The sequence below is a fragment of the Aspergillus pseudotamarii genome (genome assembly GCF_009193445.1).
Source record: "Aspergillus pseudotamarii strain CBS 117625 unplaced genomic scaffold BDV38scaffold_3, whole genome shotgun sequence".
Classification (NCBI taxonomy): domain Eukaryota; kingdom Fungi; phylum Ascomycota; class Eurotiomycetes; order Eurotiales; family Aspergillaceae; genus Aspergillus; species Aspergillus pseudotamarii.
The window spans coordinates 533,566-555,545 of NW_022475017.1; the positions used below are offsets into that span (position 1 = coordinate 533,566).

General features: G+C 47.7%; 8 protein-coding genes across 8 annotated transcripts; 5 read left to right on the forward strand and 3 right to left on the reverse strand.

Moving 5' to 3' along the window:
* The first annotated feature begins 1,788 nt into the window (after window positions 1–1,788).
* On the forward strand, window positions 1,789–2,498 carry BDV38DRAFT_234255 (uncharacterized protein). The gene is made up of 2 exons (XM_032053220.1): window positions 1,789–2,009; window positions 2,067–2,498. The coding sequence occupies exons 1-2, from the start codon at window positions 1,886–1,888 to the stop codon at window positions 2,357–2,359; spliced, it is 417 nt and encodes a 138-aa protein (XP_031918985.1). The 5' UTR covers window positions 1,789–1,885; the 3' UTR covers window positions 2,360–2,498.
* Window positions 2,499–2,693: 195 nt separating this feature from the next.
* Window positions 2,694–5,293, reverse strand: BDV38DRAFT_293394 (Zn(II)2Cys6 transcription factor; the record flags this gene model as incomplete). Its single annotated transcript, XM_032062235.1, has 7 exons — window positions 2,694–2,857; window positions 2,997–3,450; window positions 3,523–4,033; window positions 4,086–4,278; window positions 4,340–5,018; window positions 5,080–5,111; window positions 5,269–5,293. 7 exons carry the CDS (start codon window positions 5,291–5,293, stop codon window positions 2,694–2,696), a joined length of 2,058 nt encoding a protein of 685 aa, XP_031918986.1.
* Window positions 5,294–5,970: 677 nt separating this feature from the next.
* Window positions 5,971–7,701, reverse strand: BDV38DRAFT_293395 (FluC/FEX family fluoride channel; the record flags this gene model as incomplete). Its single annotated transcript, XM_032062236.1, has 2 exons — window positions 5,971–7,202; window positions 7,686–7,701. The coding sequence occupies 2 exons, from the start codon at window positions 7,699–7,701 to the stop codon at window positions 6,025–6,027; spliced, it is 1,194 nt and encodes a 397-aa protein (XP_031918987.1). The 3' UTR covers window positions 5,971–6,024.
* Window positions 7,702–8,091: 390 nt separating this feature from the next.
* Window positions 8,092–9,013, reverse strand: BDV38DRAFT_234259 (thioesterase family protein). Its single transcript, XM_032053221.1, has one exon. It carries the CDS (start codon window positions 8,734–8,736, stop codon window positions 8,350–8,352), a length of 387 nt encoding a protein of 128 aa, XP_031918988.1. The 5' UTR covers window positions 8,737–9,013; the 3' UTR covers window positions 8,092–8,349.
* Window positions 9,014–11,268: 2,255 nt separating this feature from the next.
* BDV38DRAFT_234260 (uncharacterized protein) lies at window positions 11,269–11,688 on the forward strand. Its single transcript, XM_032053222.1, has one exon. The coding sequence runs from the start codon at window positions 11,395–11,397 to the stop codon at window positions 11,569–11,571; it is 177 nt and encodes a 58-aa protein (XP_031918989.1). The 5' UTR covers window positions 11,269–11,394; the 3' UTR covers window positions 11,572–11,688.
* A 169-nt stretch (window positions 11,689–11,857) lies between these two features.
* Window positions 11,858–12,737, forward strand: BDV38DRAFT_277739 (carbonic anhydrase family protein; the record flags this gene model as incomplete). The annotated part of the gene is made up of 2 exons (XM_032058556.1): window positions 11,858–12,305; window positions 12,367–12,737. 2 exons carry the CDS (start codon window positions 11,858–11,860, stop codon window positions 12,735–12,737), a joined length of 819 nt encoding a protein of 272 aa, XP_031918990.1.
* A 3,508-nt stretch (window positions 12,738–16,245) lies between these two features.
* Window positions 16,246–18,074, forward strand: BDV38DRAFT_293397 (formate dehydrogenase; the record flags this gene model as incomplete). The annotated part of the gene is made up of 3 exons (XM_032062237.1): window positions 16,246–16,374; window positions 16,450–16,625; window positions 16,692–18,074. 3 exons carry the CDS (start codon window positions 16,246–16,248, stop codon window positions 17,575–17,577), a joined length of 1,191 nt encoding a protein of 396 aa, XP_031918991.1. The 3' UTR covers window positions 17,578–18,074.
* A 1,049-nt stretch (window positions 18,075–19,123) lies between these two features.
* On the forward strand, window positions 19,124–20,222 carry BDV38DRAFT_234266 (uncharacterized protein). Its single transcript, XM_032053223.1, has one exon. The coding sequence runs from the start codon at window positions 19,516–19,518 to the stop codon at window positions 19,780–19,782; it is 267 nt and encodes an 88-aa protein (XP_031918992.1). The 5' UTR covers window positions 19,124–19,515; the 3' UTR covers window positions 19,783–20,222.
* The last annotated feature ends 1,758 nt before the right edge of the window (window positions 20,223–21,980 follow it).

The following is a 21,980-nucleotide window of genomic DNA, read 5'->3' on the forward strand; positions in this document are numbered from 1 at the left end:
GATACGTTAATATGAATGCGTATTCCTATGTAGTTTGCGATGGTTAGATATAAATGTTTATATGTTGGAATTACAGTTCACAGTATATATTCTGACTGAAAGAGCTAGTTTAGTAAAAAGTAATTTTAGTATACTATCACCAATCTCGGTCTAGACCGGCACCACGCATAGTATAGTGGCACTCATAACAATAAGCATTCAAGATACCACGACATCGATACCCCTGCCCCCCCCCCGCCTCAACAACAGAACATCATGGTGTCATGGTGAAATTTTCAGCAAGTTATTTCCAGTAGTTATTAACCTTGCATGTTGATCAATGTCGAAAATACAACATATCATCTGACTCTATATCTTATAGGACCTAGGGGTGCTCTCTCCACAACTCTTGTCTATTCCCCCAACAAGCAATATAGAGGAATTGGTGATTCAACATCCATGACTTGGGTGAGTAGGGATGCCACGATAATAGACTCAAGGGTGGACGAGTACAGTATCATAGCACATTGTTGGCTTTCACTGTCATTGACAGAATACGACGTATTACACGCTGAGAAACGAACCCTTGATGCCATGATACATAGGAGCGATTACTGGTATAACCGGTGGATATCAATCAATCAAGATTCTATCAACCTGTTCGAGCCTAACTACTAAACGTCTAGCTATGAAGGTCAACCGGTGGATAATACGTCTCTCTGGTTATTTACGGGATGTATATGACAGATGGCATCCCGCACTGATAGTAGATATATATCTAATAGGTGACAACTACCTTCTATATGAATTGAAGGCTAAAAGTATATTCACTCAGATTAGAGGTGAGCTATCTCAGGAGTCACAAGAGTCGTATAGGGCTCTCCTGTAACCTTTTGAAACGCGCTCTACACATAATGGACAAGCAGGAGCAGTATAATTAAGCCTTTTAGAAGGCCACTGACATTTACCCCGGACTTGGCTGTATTTGCCGATTTAGGAACCATAAATATGTCACTTTAATTGTCCAACCCGTACTATTTACATGTGCACAAAAGTCTGAGGAGCTTCACATAAAAAGGAAAATCCCATAAAATGGTAGGTTTCGGAATGCCGGCAATACCAACCTCTGCACAGGACAATACCCACTACATGCCCAGTATTTGCTTCCAGAGATCCGTTCGAAGAGCGGAGGAAACTTAATTTGGAAAGTTACATAGAAATTCCCTTCAGTCTAGAAGCTCACAGCCCGAAAGGGTATTTGTATATTATTCTATGATATCATCTAGTTGATTAAGGTTTTGTCAGCCATGTGGAACAGAGCACTCTACCGCTGAACAGGGCTCGAGGATAGTCTCTTCGCATAGTGGAACGCCATAGCAAGAGCCACTAGGTTCCATGGCAGGTAGACGACTTGACATTTTGTGAAAACCACATATTGTATTTATGCGTGCCAGTCAGAGCCCGTTCCGTGTGGCCCGTTTCTTCCGGCCGAACCAAATGGAAGAGTATCCACCAAGTTCCCTTCCGGGTCGTTTGGGATTTATAGTGAAAAATACCCAAATTCACCCATATGTTGTAACCACGCTTTCAATGGACCTCGACTGGCCTTTTTCCTAACAATATCAACCATCTAAAAGCGGTTGAGGGGGAAAACATAACCATAAGAACAAGGGAAGAAGAAAGGATATGGTGGCAAACGTATCAATACGCGTGCTGTCCGCATGACCGGCGGTACCCCGGAACATCCATACATCATGGTAGAACCCCCTGCCGTCTTATCCATCGGATTCACCCAGACAGGGCAAGGGATACTTAAGCCCATTGAGTAAGCCATATTAGCGTAATTATCTCCCATCGTCATATCCGATACTATACTAAGTGAAACCTATGACCCAGTCAGAGTTCCATGGCCGAATACTACGTGTATATGCCATCGAAGACAGAAAGAGGTGGTTTGACAAAACAAGAGCTAGCATTGGCACCCATGCCATGCTACTTTGGATCTAAAGACTGGACAGTGAGCCAGCCATGTATGTTGAGATAACATGCCACAAAGTCTTTCACGAAGATATCTGACCAAAGTATAGGCGCACTACCTAAAGAATGTGAGCTTTGCTTGGAGCAGTTGGGTCCGGAATCCGCTTATCGTATTCTACCGTGTAAACATATCTTCCATTTACCCTGTATCGACTGTTGGCTCTACACGGAAGATGCGAGCTGCCCGCTTTGCCGTCGTACATTCTATGAATATCGCCGCCCAAGAACTCTCTGCGTTTTACCACCTAGCCCGTCTTCTGGTGATGTATGGCATAGACGACGCCATGCATCGGTCGGCGGGGTGAGGTCGTGGGTTAAAAAGCGATTCTCTACTCACTCATAAGATGTATGTTTTACTTCTATGTGTTTTGTCCTCACTTCACATTGTATGGTCAAAATACAATGTTTACCGCTCGATGTTTAAATAATGCTATGACCCCGGTGCAATCAATTTGAGAATAATCGTTTGTATCTTCCATGCAGAGTTTAAGTTTGCTGCATGTCTCCTCCACGTTAAATTACAGACACCGCATTGACAAGATTCGATCGTATCGTAGTGTCAGATGTATCACAAGGGAAATGTACTATATTGTATAGCGCATGTCGGCCCATATATAGAAATCGTCTTGGCGGGACGGGGTATGGCCTCTGCGATTACGCATTCACATTGAAATAATCTATAGGTCAGGGGCGTTGAAATGACTATCGCCTCGGGAGAATGACGTATGGTCCAGAAACTGAATGGACCATTCCATAGAATTTGAAATCTCACTCGGCCAGGAGCCTGCAAAAAGGGGGGCTGGCATATCGGAGACTGATATGGGTGGAACGTCTGTTGATACTACTGAACCACCGAGAAATTGAGTTGCGGGTATTGCTGACTGTACAGGGCATGAACCCACGTCACTACAAGCTTCTCTTCCTATTAGAATGAAAAGGTTAAACGTTGCGGCTTTTGCGAGTTAATTGATTACACTCACCGACTGCCGAGAGGCGTAAATGCGACAAGCGTTCCAGCATGTCTGCCGCTCTTCTAGCGGCATCAGAGTTGGCACTTAGAGCTTTGAACACTTGAAGGCAGATTTCGGCATCATCACGCACACACGAGGCCGATGTCCTTCCTTCTAGAAGGTCGTGGTCCCGGTAGAATGCTTCCGCGACAAACAAAATAGAGCTGGCACAAATGAGACAGGATATCATTTGCCACCACGGAAAATCGTGCACGAGGCTTCGCTCATCTACAACATGATGCAGGAGTTTGGCAGTTTCCTGAGCCGCTGAGATGCAGGCCCACTCTGCATGCGAGATATCGCTTTTGTGTTGCATCAGAAGGTCCATATATGAGTCATTATGAGCCTGGAGCAAGGGTAGGCACAAAAAGGGACGATAAATGAGAGCTCGAAGGTGATGAAATTTCACAGCGAGCATGTTGCGCTAAGAGCTCCTCGGTCTTCAGTAAGTCAACAAACAAAATGAAAGACAAAGGATATGGTAAACGAATCTAACCTGTCGTTTAAATGAGATTGATCTTTCAAACGTATGCCCACGGTCAAACCGTAAGTGACGCGGAAGGTTTTCCTTCCATTGTGCCAGCTGCTGATCGAGACTTGAAGCACTATGCAACATTTGATCCGGTCTCAAGTCAATCTGGCTAGGTCGATAGAGCTCGCGGATCACCTGGCTCACAATGGAGGAGAAACAGATTACCGCGCGAAAGTACGCCATCATGGATGACACGTGGGCATCGTCCAAGGTATGCTCATTAACATCCATTGTGAATGCTGACTGGTCCTGCAACGAAGGCAATTCGACGTGGGAGTCTTCCTCGTGGATAGCCATTGGCCGCCCTAATTGAAGAGCTAAGAGTCGGTCCAGAACGTACAGAGAGTACCAAGTCCGCCGTTGTTGACTACGGCTTTCTGTTGCTGTTTCCTGGGTACTACTGGTAGAACTAGCTTCTACGTGGAGGCCAATGCTCTGGCCCATGCGAATCGCAAGCCCGAGGGTGTTCCAGCAACTTCCACACCGCTTAGCCTGCGCAAGGTGCATATAATAAAAGGTATACATACCGGTCTGTCTGGCATATGGCGAGTAGGAAGAAGCATTGCACAAGCAGTACCCAAATGCTGATTAGAGAGCAGTTAGAATCAATGCCATACGAAAAATAAAGACCCTGCTGAAAATATCGGAAATGTTGGCTAGAAGGAGTTTCCTTTCTATGAGGAAAGGATGTATAATATGATCCGATGGCAAATATAAAGCCTTGGCAAAGGTCAATGAGAGACTTTATCAGATCGGTCGCGGGGAGATGTCGAGTCCTTACTAAACAGGGCGCGCCAAGGCTGATACTCCACATTGTCGCAGTCTTTGTTCCAGAGGGATTCTAGTTCCTCAAATAGCTGTTTTCTTGATAAAAATGGGTAGGCGATATGGATGGTGGAAAGATAAACGTTCAACAGCTGGTAAGCCTTCTCCTTTGGTGGCAGGAGAAGTGGGCGATTCAACGAGACGAGGTGGTCTGACAAGCCGGGAGAACCGTAGCCAGGTTCTCCTGTGAGCTCAGACAGCTCAGGGCCCTGCATACAGCGATGCACTGCTCGTATGAAGTGAATTTCACTCACCTTCCCTACATATGAAGGCGGCGTTGTACTGGAGTGCTTGGGGTGTTGATGTCCCTCGGACGGATGTCTTGGAAGCTGTCCATGTGCTAAATCTCTGGGCTTCTGTCGTCGGATGTTGCTGAGATTCAAGTCAAGAGCTAGTCGATCGCTCGCATCAAGCTTAGCACGAATCTCATCTATGAGCATTTCATACGACTCCATCATTTGATGATAAGATGCTAAGTTCGCCAATTGCTCAACGGCTGCGGGTGAGCTGTTTTCCAGGGGTTGATCGGCCCCATCATCCCTCTTTTCCTGAAATGCTGTCCGTCTTCGCATTGACCAGTTACACTGAAAACCGTACCCTTCACATCTCCCGCATATTGGTTGTCTTCCATCGCACTTCCTCCTTCGTTAGACACGATTCACGACAGCGGGTTTCGGGAGCATAGATTGAAGTTACCTTGGCTTTTAGTCCTCGACATTTGTCGCAAGCTATTTCAACACGTTGACGTTTCATATTTGGAAGATTGTGCCTGATATTCGGCCGCGGATGATGCAGCATGTCTCGATTCTTGCATGACGTTAAAGGATCCATCCTTCCTTCATCTGATCACGTGGAGGAAATCACGGTATTACTATAGAGAGCAACAACAGCCAATCGACCCTCTAGGCATCTCACCGCTTTTGAAACTGCATCAACGAAAATACCGCCAGTGCTACCAGAGAAACCTGACGGCTGCAGTACGGGCCGCCCGGTCCGATCGAATGTGAATGGTCGAGGTCAACTAACCCTAATATGTGATACATCGCGGCCGAACAGATCCCCACTTTATGGTAAAGAACAAGTCTTGAAAGGTTCCCCGGGACGTTTTCTTGACATTTCTGGAAACAGAATCCATTGGCTATCTAGGATTCGATAATTCACTGGCATCTTGTGTATCTCCGATCTGATGTGCATTCTTCCGTGTGGGGGATCCTGCGGAATTGAGAAGCCTGAGATTTACCATATGTCTCATACATTTCTAATGTCGCTGGCGTAGGATCCCAAACTGTTCTATGGCGTACACTTTTAATCACCTGGTTCTGATTTCCTTAAGTGAATATTGACGACACGTCACTAGTGATATCCACTGTTTCATCTGTTCAGTCCAGTCCTCACGCGCCGTTGGTTGGCCTCCAGCGACCCAACGTGACTCAACACTATTGCCAGTTTACTTGTGAGCTGTGTATTCCACTTAGTGACAGCATATATGAACATTAAAATGACAATCACTTAGTAGAGGTGTTGTTGGGTGAAATACAGAAAAACATACTCCATTTGCTACGGACAAGTACCACCCAGTTATGACACGTTCAGGAGTGTGTTCACTAGAGCATACATACCACCCTTCGTCATGTAGTTCTATTATGCAAAGCAGATTGGCGTGGTAAGGCCTTGTGTCCACTGAAGACTTCCAATCTCAATGGTCAGAGCGCCTAGCGCAACCATCACCGTGAGACCGCCGTACAAATACGCATGGCCTCGTTTAAGGGCGGACAACTCCAAGACCCAAGTACTCACGGTGGTGAAGCAGCCACAGAATCCATCCATGATACCTTGCAAGACTTGACAACCGATATAACTGCCCCCTCCCAGGTTTGATGAGGCAATTGCGGCGTGCTGTAAGGAATATGCCATCCCCAATAACATCGTACCCCCCACATTGACGACGAATGTTCCCAATGGAAAATGCGGTATACGTCCATTCAACCTCATGGAAAGAAAGAAGCGTAGGAGGCACCCAATTGGGGAAAATACTAAAGCGAAGAGAAAGGGACCTTGCCAGATATCAGGGGCCCAGAGAGATATGTCGTCGTGCGAGTGGGGCAGCAAGGCTACCAAGAGTATCAAAGCAACCCAACAAGAGCCGGCAAAGAGCATCACGAGTGGGTTCCAAACTCTACGCAAGCGAGGGAAGGGGACGGTAGGTGTCCAAGGTGCTATAAAAATAGCAATGTGTGCGCCCAACGACAATCCGGCCAAGGAGAGCCCGACCTCGGTGATTAGGATCGCAATTATTGCCATGAAGCTGAACCCACCGTTCGGGGCTCTAGTATCTGCTGCGGCCGGCTGGAAGAGAGAGACCTCTTTATAAGGACCGGAGGGGACGGGGAGATCATTGGCCAGGGCTAGGAAGAGATCCCGTGCGAACGTCGAAAATGAAGTCAGACAGCCACAAAGCCCCGTCGTTAGACCGATGTATAACGGAATTGTCTTCTTCCGGATTGCATGCTGTGTATTCCAAAGTTCCTCACTAATTTCCGGGTCTGCTGCACGGAATAGTTCGCGGTCTTCGCTCAAGAAACCCATGAGACAGCTGCCACCCACATTGGCCCATAACACGCTTGTGTTCACAGGCGCTCCTGGATAGAAGGTCAAGCTCTCAATGACCAATCGCACCAATGTACCTATGAATGAGAAAAGTACCAGGTAGGAATAGACATGAATTGCTGTCAGAGCTTTCGAGAAGCTGGGATTATTCCGTTTTTCATCATTCACCATGTTCGGTCTAGGTGGCTCATCACTACCTCTCCGTTGTGAATCTGATATTGAACTTGGCGCTTTTGATCCAGACACTCGTTGGTCGAAACCCAGTCTTACATCTTCCAAAAAGGTCTGAAATTTTAGATTGCTGTGTGCTGGTGATAAGACCGTCACCTCCTCTGAAATCGTCTTTCCTGTAGATAGATCATTGACTCTGGCCCTTGTTGATTGCGTCCCCGGATAGTTCGATTGACTGGCGTGGGCATCGTAGGGTAGGGGAGGTATAGGTTTCTCCATGGCACATCGGAGGGAAGAGGGTCTGAGTTCCAAGTATCTTAGGAAACTTATTGGTGTAGCTGGCGCAAGCAGAGGAGCATTTTTCACCACGAGTGCCCGTCTGAAAAGTGGAAAACAATAATAATAGAAAGTCCGACCGAGATCAACCAACCGGCTCGCGCGGTCCGAGGATTCGTATTAGGTGGGTTTGTCTGTTCGTCATCGGGAGAAATTTCCATTTTCGTATAGAGGATCCGATTCCTTACTTTTGCGCTCGGTCATCGTGGGCAGTATAGCAAAGTTGACTTCGCCAATTCATCTTGGCTGAATAGGAACGCTTCACAGACAAACATGAGTCCAGACCCTGCCTGCTCCCCCATTTTATCTCTTCGTCAGCGATTATCCATCTTGCTTTGGGGGGTAGTTATTGCCATGACGTATCGTCCTGCTAGTTGATGATGCCTCAGCCGCCTCATGCTGCTGGATCTGGAGGACCAACATTCATGGCATTTTCTGCGTGCATACGCTACGTGTACGGCAGGAGTTCCGGCCGGACCGTCTTAGCCGGTAGCACCTCCGACTACAGGTCACCGGGGTCTTGACATAGAGCACCGTGTCTCGGGCTGGAATGTTCTGCATCGACTAGAAAATGTTGACGATATAAAATAAACTGGACTTCCAGTGGTCTGTATCGTAATTGCTTACATCACCGTGGATATTGATTTCACAATTGTCCAATGCCAAACAGCCAAAAATACTCAGTACCGCCTCGCTAGACAAGAATTCAAGGAGCTCGGCGGTTCCTCGCCATTTACGTATGAGCAAAAGACACACTCAAGACGTGGTCTCAGTATCCTCCTCCTCTGCTGTCCAGGAGTGATCCAAAAACAGCAGAACAGAGGTCACTCAAAGTCCTTCACTCCAAATGCATCAACATTCAACCGTACTACCCCTCTTTTTTGCTCCATTTTCCAGTCTTGCCACATCTACAATAGCACTCTCATGGGTGCCACGCCCTATCTCCGCAACTTCATCCCTAACCGTGACTTCAGATTGATAGATCTTGCCCTTCTGCCCAAGAAACTTGGCTTCAGCTGTCACCTTCGCCTGGAGCGGCTTAGGTGCCGAACGAATAATATTGATGCTAGTACCAACTGGCAACTGCTCCGGGGACAGAGACGGCTGCATGAGTCGCGCGGCGAGGGGTTGTCCAAGGCAAACCTCAAGCGGTGGTCCCTCCGTCTGAAGATTGGACAAACGTGACTCGGATCGAATATGAGCCCGAGACAAATGGCCTAGCCACAGGGCAAGGAACATGCTTCATGAAAGTGAAGATGAAATTAGGGTCAATGGAAGAGTATGTTCGAACATGGAGCGCTTTTCGCAAATGGCAGGAAACTTAGCCCAGGAGAGAGCGGCGAACTGCCGCAGGCGACCCTGGGGGCGTTATCGACCAGAGGATGGACGCGATCCGTGAGGCAGAGGCAGAGCTGCAAGAGAGGCGCAGGACTGGGGATTGGAAAGAAATCGAAGTCGATGTGAAATGGGGGAGTGCTCTGATTTTAGCAAGAAGCTGGTAGCAGGCCAGCAGCACTATTTTGATAGAACTCTTAGTTATGCTATTGAGAAAACGTACTTCGTGTCAAGCTTTCTGCCATGTATACAACGCCAAACATTCTTTCTATTCACCCATATGTTTGCACAATGCCATGGCAACTGTCTTGCTCATAGCTTTCTTTCCAATCCACATCGCCGGATCTCAAAAGGGGGAAACGCGGTTTTGACTTGGTCGCGTGTCTTTGAGCGATGTGAACCAACATTAGGGGCGCCGTTCAACACCTTGCCGACTGTATGATCGCACTGAGCCACTTGTGGATTTCCAGGACATGACGATTTGGAATGTCCTACCTGACTCCTTTCACCAAAGTGCTTCCGATGATGCAAACTTGGTACAGATTGACCTCCTCAACGTCCTCATTTTCCAATAGACAAGAAGAGTATAATGCGAACCCTTTGCTCAAACCCGTAATTGCCCATCTGATCAATGGCCCAAATAGGTAACTCATTGCGTCTTTCACACCAACCCTTAAGCACCGTTCACTAGTTCACAAATTCTACAACCTTGGCCGATGCACTGACCTGTACGGACATTGTCTCTAGAAGTAGAATGGTACAGGGGGTTACCCGCCGGACCCGAACCCCAGTGATATCCGACGGCGGGTCGTAGATTTTGAACCTGAACCCGACCCGATATCGACTCTACCCTTGTTTATTCCCCCAATAAGCAAATTAGGGGACATGGTGAATAATGACACCAGAATTTGAGTGATATCCTTGCTTCGACTATCGATAGCCTGATTTATCAGAACTACTGTATATAGAGCAACGACCCATAGTTATATGTGTACGAGTCAATTGGTGGCCACTAAACACATTCACTAGACGGCGAAATACATCCCGGATGGTTCACCTTTACTTGGAGCCGTCGCCAGCTGAAGTCCCGCCGAAGGCATAACTACATAGTTTGTTCCATCACATTTGCATACACCTGACATCCCTATCACATTGCCTCTCAATGGGTGATGTATTCGGCAACACAAATCCGGTAGAATGACTCTCGGGAGCTCGATGAGGGTACAGTGCGCGAGCGATGACTTTGCTTCAAATGGACCGTCACAATCTCAGTGGTGCATCTACTCTTGGTGGATACGGAGTGGGTTTGGAAGACAATCGGTGTAAAAATAAATCCTACATGGCTGCATCTCCATGGAGCATGCTCTTCCCAGTTACCGTCGTCCAAACCAAACTACATTTTTCATGCTGCAGAGAAAGATAGAGAGAAAAGAAAAGCCTCTGGAGTCTGCCACAGCTAAACGAGTGTCAAGGATTCTCTACAGGACATCAACTTTATCATGGTAAATGTTTTGGATCGGGCGATATCCGAGGATATTCGGGTGGGCCGGTTCTTCAGAAAATGTACTCCACATTTCAAGAGTCCAAGACCATGGGATTGTGTCCATAACTCCAATGGGTCCATGGGTATTGTGCAATCCTGTTGTCGATCATAATTTAGGAAGGAGCAGTAAGCACCTCTATTGAATCCCTGAGCCATTCTAGAAGCCCAGCCCAGGATCCTCACCTCCATCCTATGTACAAAGAGGCTTACAGGTGAATACTACCTACCATCACAAGGCGCTCTACTGAGAGCGTCCTTTGGGATACAATAAACCACACAGATAAACGTGATATCTTACAGGGATACGCACATTCCTGAAAGAAGGGTGAGAGGAGCCAGAGAAAAAAAAATCTTCCCATTTTCTACCTATGAAGGAGTTTGGGTTGTCGATCAGCCTCCAGAAGAGTCATGTTTTGCTAAATGTCTCCACCCACAGCCCAAAATTTCCGATTAGCTTGGGAAGCTTAGTATTCACTTAGCCGTCTTGGCGAATGATATCGCACGGACATCTCCCGAATTTCTTCAGGTGAGCCTCGCTTGTTACTATTATTAATGCCCCACACGATTGTCCTGCAGTATACAATTTTTTTTATCTCGCATCCGAGCAACCCCATAGGGCAAAAGATTGGCAAGAAATCTCTGCTACTCCGCTCGACTCAGTTCTAGTCGGCTCTTGCCCTGCTGCTTGTGCCGCACTTCCTCAACAGGCTAGGGTTTTTACGAACTCGTGACTGAACCAATAGCAATGAGGTTGTCGTGGATTAACATGCATGGAAGGGCTCCGAACTTCCGAAAAGATACTATGGAAGATCCACTCTGCCCCATCCAAACTCTTCTTTGACTAAGTGTAACAATAAGGATCGCATCTCAAGGCAAATGTCATTTGAACTCAACACCCTTGTCCGAACCTACCGTAGCAAACGAATAACCTAGCTCCCTCTCGGTAGTAAACCATTCCCTAGGTCTTGCGGGACATATGGTCCACCACCCCATCAATCCTTCCCAACACCCAGGCCACTATGAATGTATACCTAAGTATCCAAACCGTGTCAGTGCTTGCCTGCTTTCTCACCGTTAATAGCAATATGCATTTTCGCACCGGCCGATCTCGGTGCATGATCACGAATCTCAGCAGCCACCCACAGAGCTGGTTTGCCCATCCACGGAGTAGCCTAGTGACCAATTATACAAAGTGACCCCTCTTATGGGGTTTCCAGGCGGCACATAGTGCTGGCCTGGAGAATCAGGGAGTGGAGATAGAGTCGACCAGGGCCGTGGCAATGGAAGCGGAATAGGACTTGTGGGCCGTCGATCTCGACTGCACGTAGAGAGAATCACCGGAGCTCTGGAGTAGAATCATTCACCCCGATGTAATACTCCAGCAGGCTTTCTTCGGCGAGGTATAAGTAGCGTCGTGCCTCTCACTCTTGTGGTTACCTTGCTTTCAAACCAGATTATCTTGTCTTTCGCTGTTCATCCATCATGAAGTTCATCACTGCTTTGCTTCCCCTCATTGCCGGGGCCTCAGCCTCTTGCATCCCCAGCAGCCCTGTCGTGCGCCGTGCAGCAGATGGTCTGGTCGACGCCAACAAGTTCAATTACACCAACCTCGGAGGCCCCCTGAACTGGTATGGTCTTGACGAGGCCAACGAGGCCTGCTCCAAGGGAAACCACCAGTCGCCCATTGTCATTGATAGCACTGTCATCGAGTATGCTGCATCGGGTTCCCTCAAGCTCAACCTGCCCCAGGCCAACGGCGCCAAGTTCGAGAACTTGGGCTCCGGTCTCCAAGTTACCTTGACCAATGGCTCGCTGGTAGCCAACAACAAGACCTACACTCTGGCCCAGTTCCACTTCCACACCCCCAGTGAGCACCGCGTCAACGAGGAATACTTCCCGATGGAAGCCCACTTTGTCTTCCAAACTACCAGTAGGTTCTATTTTTTCCCTACATTCTCCATCAGATAACCACTAACCATTTCCCCCTTTAGCCAAGGAAACTGCCGTCGTCGGCTTCTTCTTCCAGCTCTCCGAGTTCGGCTACTCGGTCCCCCTCTTCGACTCTGTTTTCGCTCACATTGATAACATCGCCGATGCCGGCACTTACACTACCACTGGTCAATTGGACTTCGACGGCCTTCTTTCTCACTTCACCCGTCACGGAGTCTACCAGTACACCGGTTCCCTTACCACTCCTCCTTGCACTGAGGAGGTTGCATGGTATCTCAGCACCGAGCCTCTCCCGCTTAACGTGCAGAGTTACAACAAAGTCAAGAAGATCCTTAAGTACAACGCGCGTTATACTCAGAATGCTCTGGGTGAAGACAACCTCTTGGAGGTTGCTGCCCACGAATTGAACTGATGTGGGTAATGGGTTATGACAAAAGGTGAGCGTGGGATGTATATATAGAATTCAAAATGTTACATGGGAAGGGAGTGATGTTGTTTGTCTCAAGTTTCGACGTGGGTTTCCAGCGACGCGTTCGATGATGTGGTGTTCTAGATTAATAATTTAATTAATTAAAAATAGTAACTAGATGAAGGGTTATTGTTCTTCCGAATAGATTAGTCTAACGCTAAAGGGCTAGTTGGGTTGTGGAATCTGCACTAACCGTATTGGTTCGTCTCTCCACACCTCAGGCTGCCAAGATCAAGGTTTGTCTCATGGGAGGACTCAAGACGTTATTCTTTTTGGATGATAACGCCAAAACTCTGTTATGGTTCCCTCATGATATAGAAAGAGTGTAATTGCGATTGAATGTCTGGAGGGCTAGCTTATTGTAGCCCTTGTACATACTACGGTCTAGTACCCAATGACTGTGTCCTGGTTCCAATCACATAGTTCAAATATATATTTCCATCCTGTGGAAGAAGTGTAAACAGTGCAATGACCAAGTTTCCCCAAGATATACTACAATAAGTCCTACTACTTACTAAGAATATACTGAATTTCAATTTTATCCATTAATTGGTTTTAGTTTAATTCAATTTAGTTTTTTTATTTTTCAGTTTTTTAAAACATAAATAAAGCCACGTTGGGCGTTCGCACCCCAGGCGCCCGTGCTTGGTTGCTACTGCTAGTTCTTCGCATGGCACAGACACATCTCTTTTACCATGTCCCTGAGGGCGAAGGGCCAGAAAAAAGTGAAGGTCGGCTAGTCACCAGTTAGTACCAGGTATATATACTGCTACGATCATTTCGTGCGTTATCATCGCCTTGAAATATAGGTTGGCGACGGATAAGACCATTTGCAACTCTACGATTTTCCACCTGCCAAGGCCATATTCGATAAGCCTTCGTGCGCTCAGTTCCAGTTAGCAACTACGCTCCTCAATGTTCAGCACTGCCTAGTTCTTCTTCTTGCAGCTAGCGGCGGTTTATGCCTCGTTCGAATGGTACTATCGCAATTTTGTCCAGGCTTGACAGCCCCGGGGGCGGATTATCATGTAGAGGCAAGTCCATGGGGAATATGGTGCGCGTGAAGTGGTACACAGTTCGAGGAAATCGACAATACCCATAAATGCCTCCACAGAGCTACAGGGACCGTACCGACGTACATCTCCTTCACCAACGCAGCTATACACCCACGTACTTCGGGCCATAGAGGTTGCACTATAAAAGACCACCACCTATATGCCAGGATTTGAGGGGAAGATCCGTCGCTACCGCTCAAGGCCGTGGATTCCGGAGAAACATGAAGTCTGACTCGTAGGGTTTTTTTTGGCAGGCTAGACGGTCGCGGGTGATAGAGGCAGTAGACTCGGGAAGAGCTACGACTAGCCAGCAAGTCCAAGGAAAACGCTGCCCGCGTCAGCTCATGTCTATGGCGCTACTAACGTGTCTTCGGTATTCGGTCCTGGCTGAACATGCTTTCACACGACGCTATCTCGAGCATGCTATTCAGTAATGAGGAAGACCTGCGCCAGAAAGGTAATCATATCTGCCGTTGTATTGGCAACGCTGGCCAGAAAAAGGAGATTCATGTACATCGATGCATACCTCCCGTTCGCGATCGGGTATATGACCATTTTGGCCCCTGGATCTCTTTGAATGGATACGCTGAATCGGCAGTTACCATTCTTCGCCTATGGTGATAGGTTACGCCGTCGCTTCGTCGGAATGTCCCTAGTATAGATAAAATCTCGTGCACAAAATTGCGCACATCAAGACTTTCCTTAGCGACTGCCGACTTCACCTGGAGAATAGTGGCCTTCAATGATCACCCACGAGATCTTCATTGAGTGCGCGACAATCCTCAACGTAGAGAATAATACCACGAGACAACAGTGGCCGATTTCATTGACCATGTCGCAGTCAATTGAACAAGTAACCGAATCCCTCAAAAATTGATAGGAGAGGAGTGCATGAGGCCTGCGACCGTGACAATGCCCATATTACCGAAGATGACTGTGATTGTCGTCGTCCGCGTGGAGAAAAGTTCTATCGTCCCCCATTCTGCAGAAGAAGGTGCCGTCTCTCCGTGTCGCGTTGGAGTAGAATTGGGGTTTTCCCCGCGTGCACAAGAATCTGGGAAAAAATTCCCGGGAATAGAAGGCAACAGGTGCCGCTGGAGGGGAAGAAAAGGATCCACTCTCATCTCGTCTTATGTTTGGCGCCGGGCGATCAGGTCATGGTGGGTCGTTGATCGGGCTGGTCACTGTTACCCCATGGGATTCATTCAGAGTCCCACCTCTTGAAGAAATCATGTCGCCGCGGACTCCTTTCAATCACACGGTAATTAATGTGTTCATCTGGCGCCGAGTGGAATCCATGCTCATGTCGGACTCCACAACTGGAGTGATTTCTTTCCTGGCGATAACTCGGACAACGCTCGGCGGCTAGGATTTCTTGTGTCGGATTACTATCAGGCCGAAACAATATATTACTAGTCAGTGATAAATGTCAGGACACTGGTGGCAGGGCATTCTTGCGTCGCAGACGGTAGGGTTAGTGTGAGTTGACACTCTGGACGTTGTACATCCGTATTCGAGGTGTAGGTGTGGATGATTCTCTCTCGCTCTCGATTGATTGTAATATTTATAACAATCGACCTTCTTCCCTCCTTCAGTGGTGTAGGCGCGGTGGATGTGTGTAGGTTTATGGCGGCGTGTGCTGGGTATTATTTGCTAGAAGACAGGCCACACCATGATCTCTCGACCCTGTAGTAGTCGGAGTACGTTTAATGCGACCGTTAACTATGAAACCGTTTCCCTGGAGGCCAATGAGAGGACTTCGGTGGCCATTGGCTGGTTAGTATTTCCCAAATCGGGGCACGAATCTCGCGAACGTGGATCCGCTTGGCGATTTCCTGGATCCCGAACGTCAATGTGCCGTAACCGCCGCAACACGAACGGTGGGTTGCAATGTGTTCAATTCAAATCAATTCGAGGAGGGTTCGGAGCGATCAAGCCTAAGCAGTTTTTACTACGGGAATAATTACTTGTCTAAGGATGTGATTCCATATTATGATCAGGCGAAACACCGCATCTCAAGGGGTATGTGGAGTGGAGACTAGACTGATGCAGGTGCGGAGTTAAAAAGACACGGTCAAAGACGATGCGAAACGTTTCCCCTCATGAGGGGAAGCGTTGGAATGAACCACCTCCGCAAGAAGTTTGTTACTCCTCCAAAGCTGCTTGCTTGTCTAGACCCAGCCGGCATACTGTGTGAGGGTGCGGTCTGATCTCATGATATCCGAGATATGTCCGTCTATCCAAATCCCCTCCTCCTCCCCTCCCTTCCCCTCGTGGCGCTTCCTTTAAATATCACAGAAGTTCCTCGCACATCCCATAAATTCTTTTTCTCTCTAATCCAGTCATTCAATTAACACTCTAGTTAATCCATTCCAATTCAAAAGCATCTCTTCACAATGCCTTTTGCTCGCTCTGTTTCTCGGTTGGTCTCGCCCGCTTTGAAGGCTAGCCCTCTCAGCCGGGCCACCCGCACTTTCTCCAGCTCATCGAGCGCTCAGGCCAAGGTTCTTATGGTCCTCTACGAGGTTCGTCTCACATTTACCACACCGGCTGGGTGGTCAATTCCTTTCCGAGCACGCTAACATTGCCTATACTTCTAGGGCAAGGAACACGCCAAGCAACAACCTCGCCTTCTCGGTACCGTTGAGAATGAGCTCGGCATCCGCAAGTGGCTTGAAGACCAGGGCCACACCCTGGTGACCACCTCGGACAAGGAAGGCCCCAACTCCACGTTTGAGAAGGAGCTTGTCGATGCCGAAGTGATCATTACCACTCCGTACGTGACTTAACCCCCCCGTTCCCGACCGAGACTTAAGCTCTTCAGCTAATGGACCCACCACAGCTTCCACCCCGGTTATCTCACTGCCGAGCGCCTCGCCAAGGCCAAGAACTTGAAGATTGCCGTCACCGCCGGTATTGGCTCCGACCACGTCGATCTGAACGCCGCCAACAAGACCAACGGTGGTATCACCGTGGCTGAGGTTACTGGCTCCAACGTCGTGTCCGTGGCCGAGCATGTGATGATGACGATCCTGACCCTCGTTCGCAACTTTGTGCCCGCCCATGACCAGATCCGCAATGGCGAGTGGGATGTTGCTGCGGTTGCCAAGAACGAATTCGACCTGGAGAACAAGGTGGTGGGAACCGTCGGTGTGGGCCGTATTGGCGAGCGTGTCCTGCGCCGTCTGAAGCCCTTCGACTGCAAGGAGCTCCTCTACTACGACTACCAGGGCTTGAGCCCTGAGGCCGAGAAGGAAATCGGCTGCCGCCGTGTGGAGGACCTGGCCGACATGGTTGCCCAGTGTGACATTGTCACGATTAACTGCCCCCTCCACGAAAGCACCAAGGGTCTCTTCAACAAGGAGCTCATTGCGAAGATGAAGCCGGGCTCGTGGCTCGTGAACACGGCCCGTGGTGCCATTGTGGTCAAGGAAGATGTCGCCGAGGCCCTCAAGTCTGGCCACCTCCGCGGATACGGTGGAGATGTCTGGTTCCCTCAGCCAGCTCCCAAGGATCACCCTCTCCGCTACGCCGAGCACCCCTGGGGCGGCGGTAACGCCATGGTTCCTCACATGTCCGGTACTTCCATCGATGCTCAGATTCGCTATGCCGAGGGCACCAAGAATATCCTGGACAGCTATTTCTCCGGCCGTGAGGACTACCGCCCTGAGGACCTGATCGTCCACAAGGGTGACTATGCCACCAAGGCTTATGGTCAGCGCAAGTAAATGCTCTTACCATCACATTGTCGACCTTTTAGCGTGTGTATCATTTCGTTCCTAGGGGGTTTTGTTTCTCGTTCTCTTCTTGGCGTTCTTTCTTATTTTTGCATCTTACCGGACATCAATGATTTATGATATGGCCGTGTAACAAGGACAAAACTAGAATACCAAATTATGATTCTGAATATTTTATCATTTTTGCTACATTCAATTCGACACAGAAACTGCGGAGCTCGCGGGGTACAAGACGGGCCAAGCAAATCACGAAAAAGAGCAATACTCTTTCAGGTTAAAGTAATTGACCAATAAAAAGGCTACGCCCATGTTCCTTGCCGACGATGCCGATCAAGCGTTGAGGAACCATGGTACGGTGTAGCTGTCAAAATCCATAGTAGCGATTTTCCAAGGCTTAGGAACAAAACATCTATAAATTATTAGGCATTTTAAGAGGGGTCATCGTGAAAAGTGAAAAGCTCAAGGCATCTGTGAGAAGCGTGCGATCAGGGAGATATTGAAACAATGATCACGGAAGTGTTTCTCGTCAATATCAACTAAAGGACGCACTGATTTCGTTTCACGACAAAGGTGTCCCGTGACGTTTCATGAGTACTCATGACTTCAAACCCGGGAGCACCGGCTTTTGGATTATATGGACCGTGACCATCTCGGGTTAGCTTTGCCTCCCCGATACATTAGCTAACATAGCCTCGTATAGGAGGAATTTGACAGGATGATAGGTCCACGGAGCCACCGCATAATATCTCTAATATAGGAATGCATAAATTCAAGTGAGCGAATGAGGATGAGGAAATCAATTAGTTTGCAGTATATTCACACTCCAGTAGTGGATCGCGGGGTTTGTAGTGGGGAAGTGATGCGCAGAGTATAGATAGCCTAACAGGAGTCCTAGTATTGCATGTGGACCAGGTGGGTCTAGAACTTGATGGAGCATTTCGTTCGCCATGGCACATGTCGGCATCATCCGATTGGGTATAAATCATGATTTGTTTTGTCCGGCATGATAGACGACCAAAGCCACGCTATTCGGCCAAAGTCATGATATGGCAAGCCTCACTGAGGGTGAGGTGGATTGTTGGTTTGCTGAATTCTGCCAAGTTTCAATTTGATAGTAGTCTCTGGAGCACGTTTACCATGCAAGCATCGGTGCTCACACGATATAAACTTTCAATATTCATTGTGTAGGTCTGCTCGGGTATCAAGTGAACGTGGCCATTCGAACTCATGTGTGATAAGTAACCGTAGATCGCATATCATGTTATCTGGCACTGATCCTTGAATACCTAAATCTCCTCGCCAGTCATTTTGATTAACCCTGTGTAAATGATATTTGATTGGTAAGAACTCGACAAACTTTACGCAAGTTGTGGCTCAATTTAATAAGAACCGCAGGTAGGTTCTTCCTTGGCAAAAGTGAATACTCAAGAGGGCGCATCGCACAGCAGATCTGTAGCCTATATCCTACCTCATCCGACACAGGTGAAATGAAAATGCGATATTTAGCACTCGACAAATGGCCTTGTCTTTCATCCATCCTTCGGCTTTGTCCTTCTCCCTCTGTCATATACCCCTTTCTCCATATCACTATTTGGAATAGAAAATTGCACTCGGACGAGTCGGACAAACGGCTCGTTAGGAGCAGTTGTCTCCGCTTGAGGCAAATTTGTCGGTCCAGTGCCTGGTCAACACAGCCGATTGGCACATTCAACGGTGATTCCTTATTTTTGACTTTGGCAGCCATGTCAATGCATCATATTACTATTACATTCCTTTAACCATGGGCTGCATATTGGGGAGATGTTCTACTTATTACGTCACGAGCGACGTTGCGAGATATAAGAATCAGATCTTTGACAGCGATAAGGAATGTGCAGTCTCACACCAGAAGCTGCGACTTTACTACTAGCATCTTAAGTATCGAGTACAATGGGCTCTATCATTCCATTTCTCACCGAGGGTCAACTACGATTTTTCCTCCTGTCTAATCGAGTAATCCAGTGGCTAAGTTCCGTCATTGTTCTTGGAATCACATCCTACTTCATCCACACAGGCCCTCGCGGGCTAACAATTGTTTACCTAGAGATTGTTGTAAGTATGATTTCAACACGTCATGAACCATGCACTACTTACATGTCATGTAGGCTGTGGTCTCCGTGGTGGTGTTCTTGCCCGCTTTTGTGTCCCCATTCCTGAGCACACCAGTGAAGGACTTTGTCCTTTTCGTTGATGTGATCTTCTCATATCTGTAAGCAGGCTTTTGCAATGCTCAACATGGTCAACAGGGATAACGAATGATCTTAGATGGCTGACAGGGTTCATCTTTGCTGCTGTTGATTACAACCAGAAGAACTGCCATGCCAATGCTCCGCCGGGTGTTGTATGCTCGGTGAAGTGGGCTAACGAAGCCTTCATCTTTTTAACCTTGTATGTACAGAGCAAGTCCATTCGAGCACAGACCACATGTCTAATTGTTCAACTCAGCATTTTTACCTTTTTTGCTCTGTTTCTGGAGACACTTGCACTTTGGTTGTCCCGCCGGAGCCGAAATGCCTCATCCTCACAGAATGAGAAACATGATCCAAGGGCTTCCGTACACAGCGATACCAGACTGCCGGGTGATAACAACATGCAAGAGCCCACCGCCACCCCTGCTCAGGTCGTTTGAGGTTTGAATTCTGCTTAGTATCAAATACTACCGAACGGTGCACCACAGGAAATATCATGGTTCCTGTAGGTATGTTGAACTTATTTCTATGTTTCTTATTGTTTATTTGGCTTCGTGTTCCTTTCGCCTCACTTCGCATATATCTGGCTTAGAGCCGATACAACTAATTCTGGACAATGTACTATTAAATGTTAGTACACGAGACGAGGTAGTCGGATATTGTTGTATTGTAATATAACCTAGCCTTTATGTCTATCAAAACAAATAACACTCCTAATTTTGTCCTGACTATACGATTGAAGACTAAACTGAGTTCAGCGAGGCTCAAGACTGAATACAATGTAATGAATCACGTACATATATTGCTTTCTTTGAATCCCCAGATAGCCCTCTTCTTGAACGAGGGATAGATCGGATAAGGTACAGTCTGACGGGATCGAGCGAGCTATGCCGTAAAGCTTTCCATAGTATGACTTTGATTGGATGCTCCACATCTGTCGATTTACCTCACACTAACGAAGCTCTATGCAGCTGCTTCAGGAAAATATCTCATTACTCGTTTCAGTAATACTATAGCCGAATCGTACCTTGGATCGCTGCCCCCCACTTCAAAAGCTCATTACGTCGACTTTCGGCTAGGCCTGAACGCAACCTAGTCAATGGTAAATAGAGCAGCTAGCGTTGCTAGGAAACGTTCTAACTAGGAAATGTTCAGAAGCCAAGGTCTTAAAGCGGCTGCCATGATGCAAGACTAGACAAATCGATCCTATCGTCCCGTATTTGTTGTCTTATTCGTGGATTGTACCCCTTAAGCTTCCTCGATGATTTACTGGGGGCTTGGCAGAAGACATGAAGCTCCAAGCTGTGGTACGTCAGCCCAGCCGGGTCCATGGCTGTTCTACCATCCTGGGGCAAAAGTTTAAATAGAGGATGAAGGATAAAATGACACATCTCACTTTCAGTTCAGGACCTTCGGTGTAGTAAAACGACAACGACTGCAACGCGATCGAAGCCATAAAGCTGCAACACTCGACGATATCGCATTCGAATAATATGATGGATAAAGTGGTGTTAACCCGTTCCAAGGACTCCGATGAATCAGAGAAAGGTACGCAATGCTCTCTGTAAACCCACAACGAAACTAAACCTTCTATATAATGCTTCTGCCCTCCTAAGACCTGCGAAATCTGTTTCGAAGACATGAAACTGAGCTCAAGATTCCGCCGCCTGCCTTGCAACCATATCTTTCACAAACCATGTATTGACTCGTGGATGCGTTGTTGCGGCACCACGTGTCCTCTGTGTCGCCAGCAATTTGACTTGGATCACGCGGTTGTTCTTACGCTGTTTGATAATCCACGATTCAAGGGCAAAAGACATTTCAACCCTAGGAAGCCCTGGGGTTTAATTGGTATTTGGTGGGGAAAGTGGCACAACGGAATCTGAGCCTTGTGGAAAAACTGTTTGACATGCTACTTACATGGATTAGCAGGGAAGGGCTTTTACCCCTACTCTGGTTCAGAATAAATCCAGCTTTTTCACTATAAAGCTCACCGGCTATTGGGTACTAGCACGGGTAACGCTATCACCTAGAGCCTGGCTGCATGTTCCAAAGGCTCATTAACTCTGACTACCATATGTTAAAACTCACCGTCTCTCCCCATGCCGATTATTTCGTATTGTGTTCCTATTGGCCTAGTTGAGCAAACGCTCATGGTCCGACAGA

What these genes read in the sequence shown, in the direction of transcription:
- BDV38DRAFT_234255 (XM_032053220.1), top strand. Translation starts at nt 1,886, where the DNA reads ATGGCCGAATACTACGTGTATATGCCATCGAAGACAGAAAGAGGTGGT. An exon ending in CTGGACAGTGAGCCAGCCAT is followed by an intron (nt 2,010 to 2,066) that starts GTATGTTGAGAT and finishes ACCAAAGTATAG; the next exon opens with GCGCACTACCTAAAGAATGT.
- BDV38DRAFT_234259 (XM_032053221.1), bottom strand. Translation starts at nt 8,736, where the DNA reads ATGTTCCTTGCCCTGTGGCTAGGCCATTTGTCTCGGGCTCATATTCGA.
- BDV38DRAFT_234260 (XM_032053222.1), top strand. Translation starts at nt 11,395, where the DNA reads ATGAATGTATACCTAAGTATCCAAACCGTGTCAGTGCTTGCCTGCTTT.
- BDV38DRAFT_234266 (XM_032053223.1), top strand. Translation starts at nt 19,516, where the DNA reads ATGGGCTCTATCATTCCATTTCTCACCGAGGGTCAACTACGATTTTTC.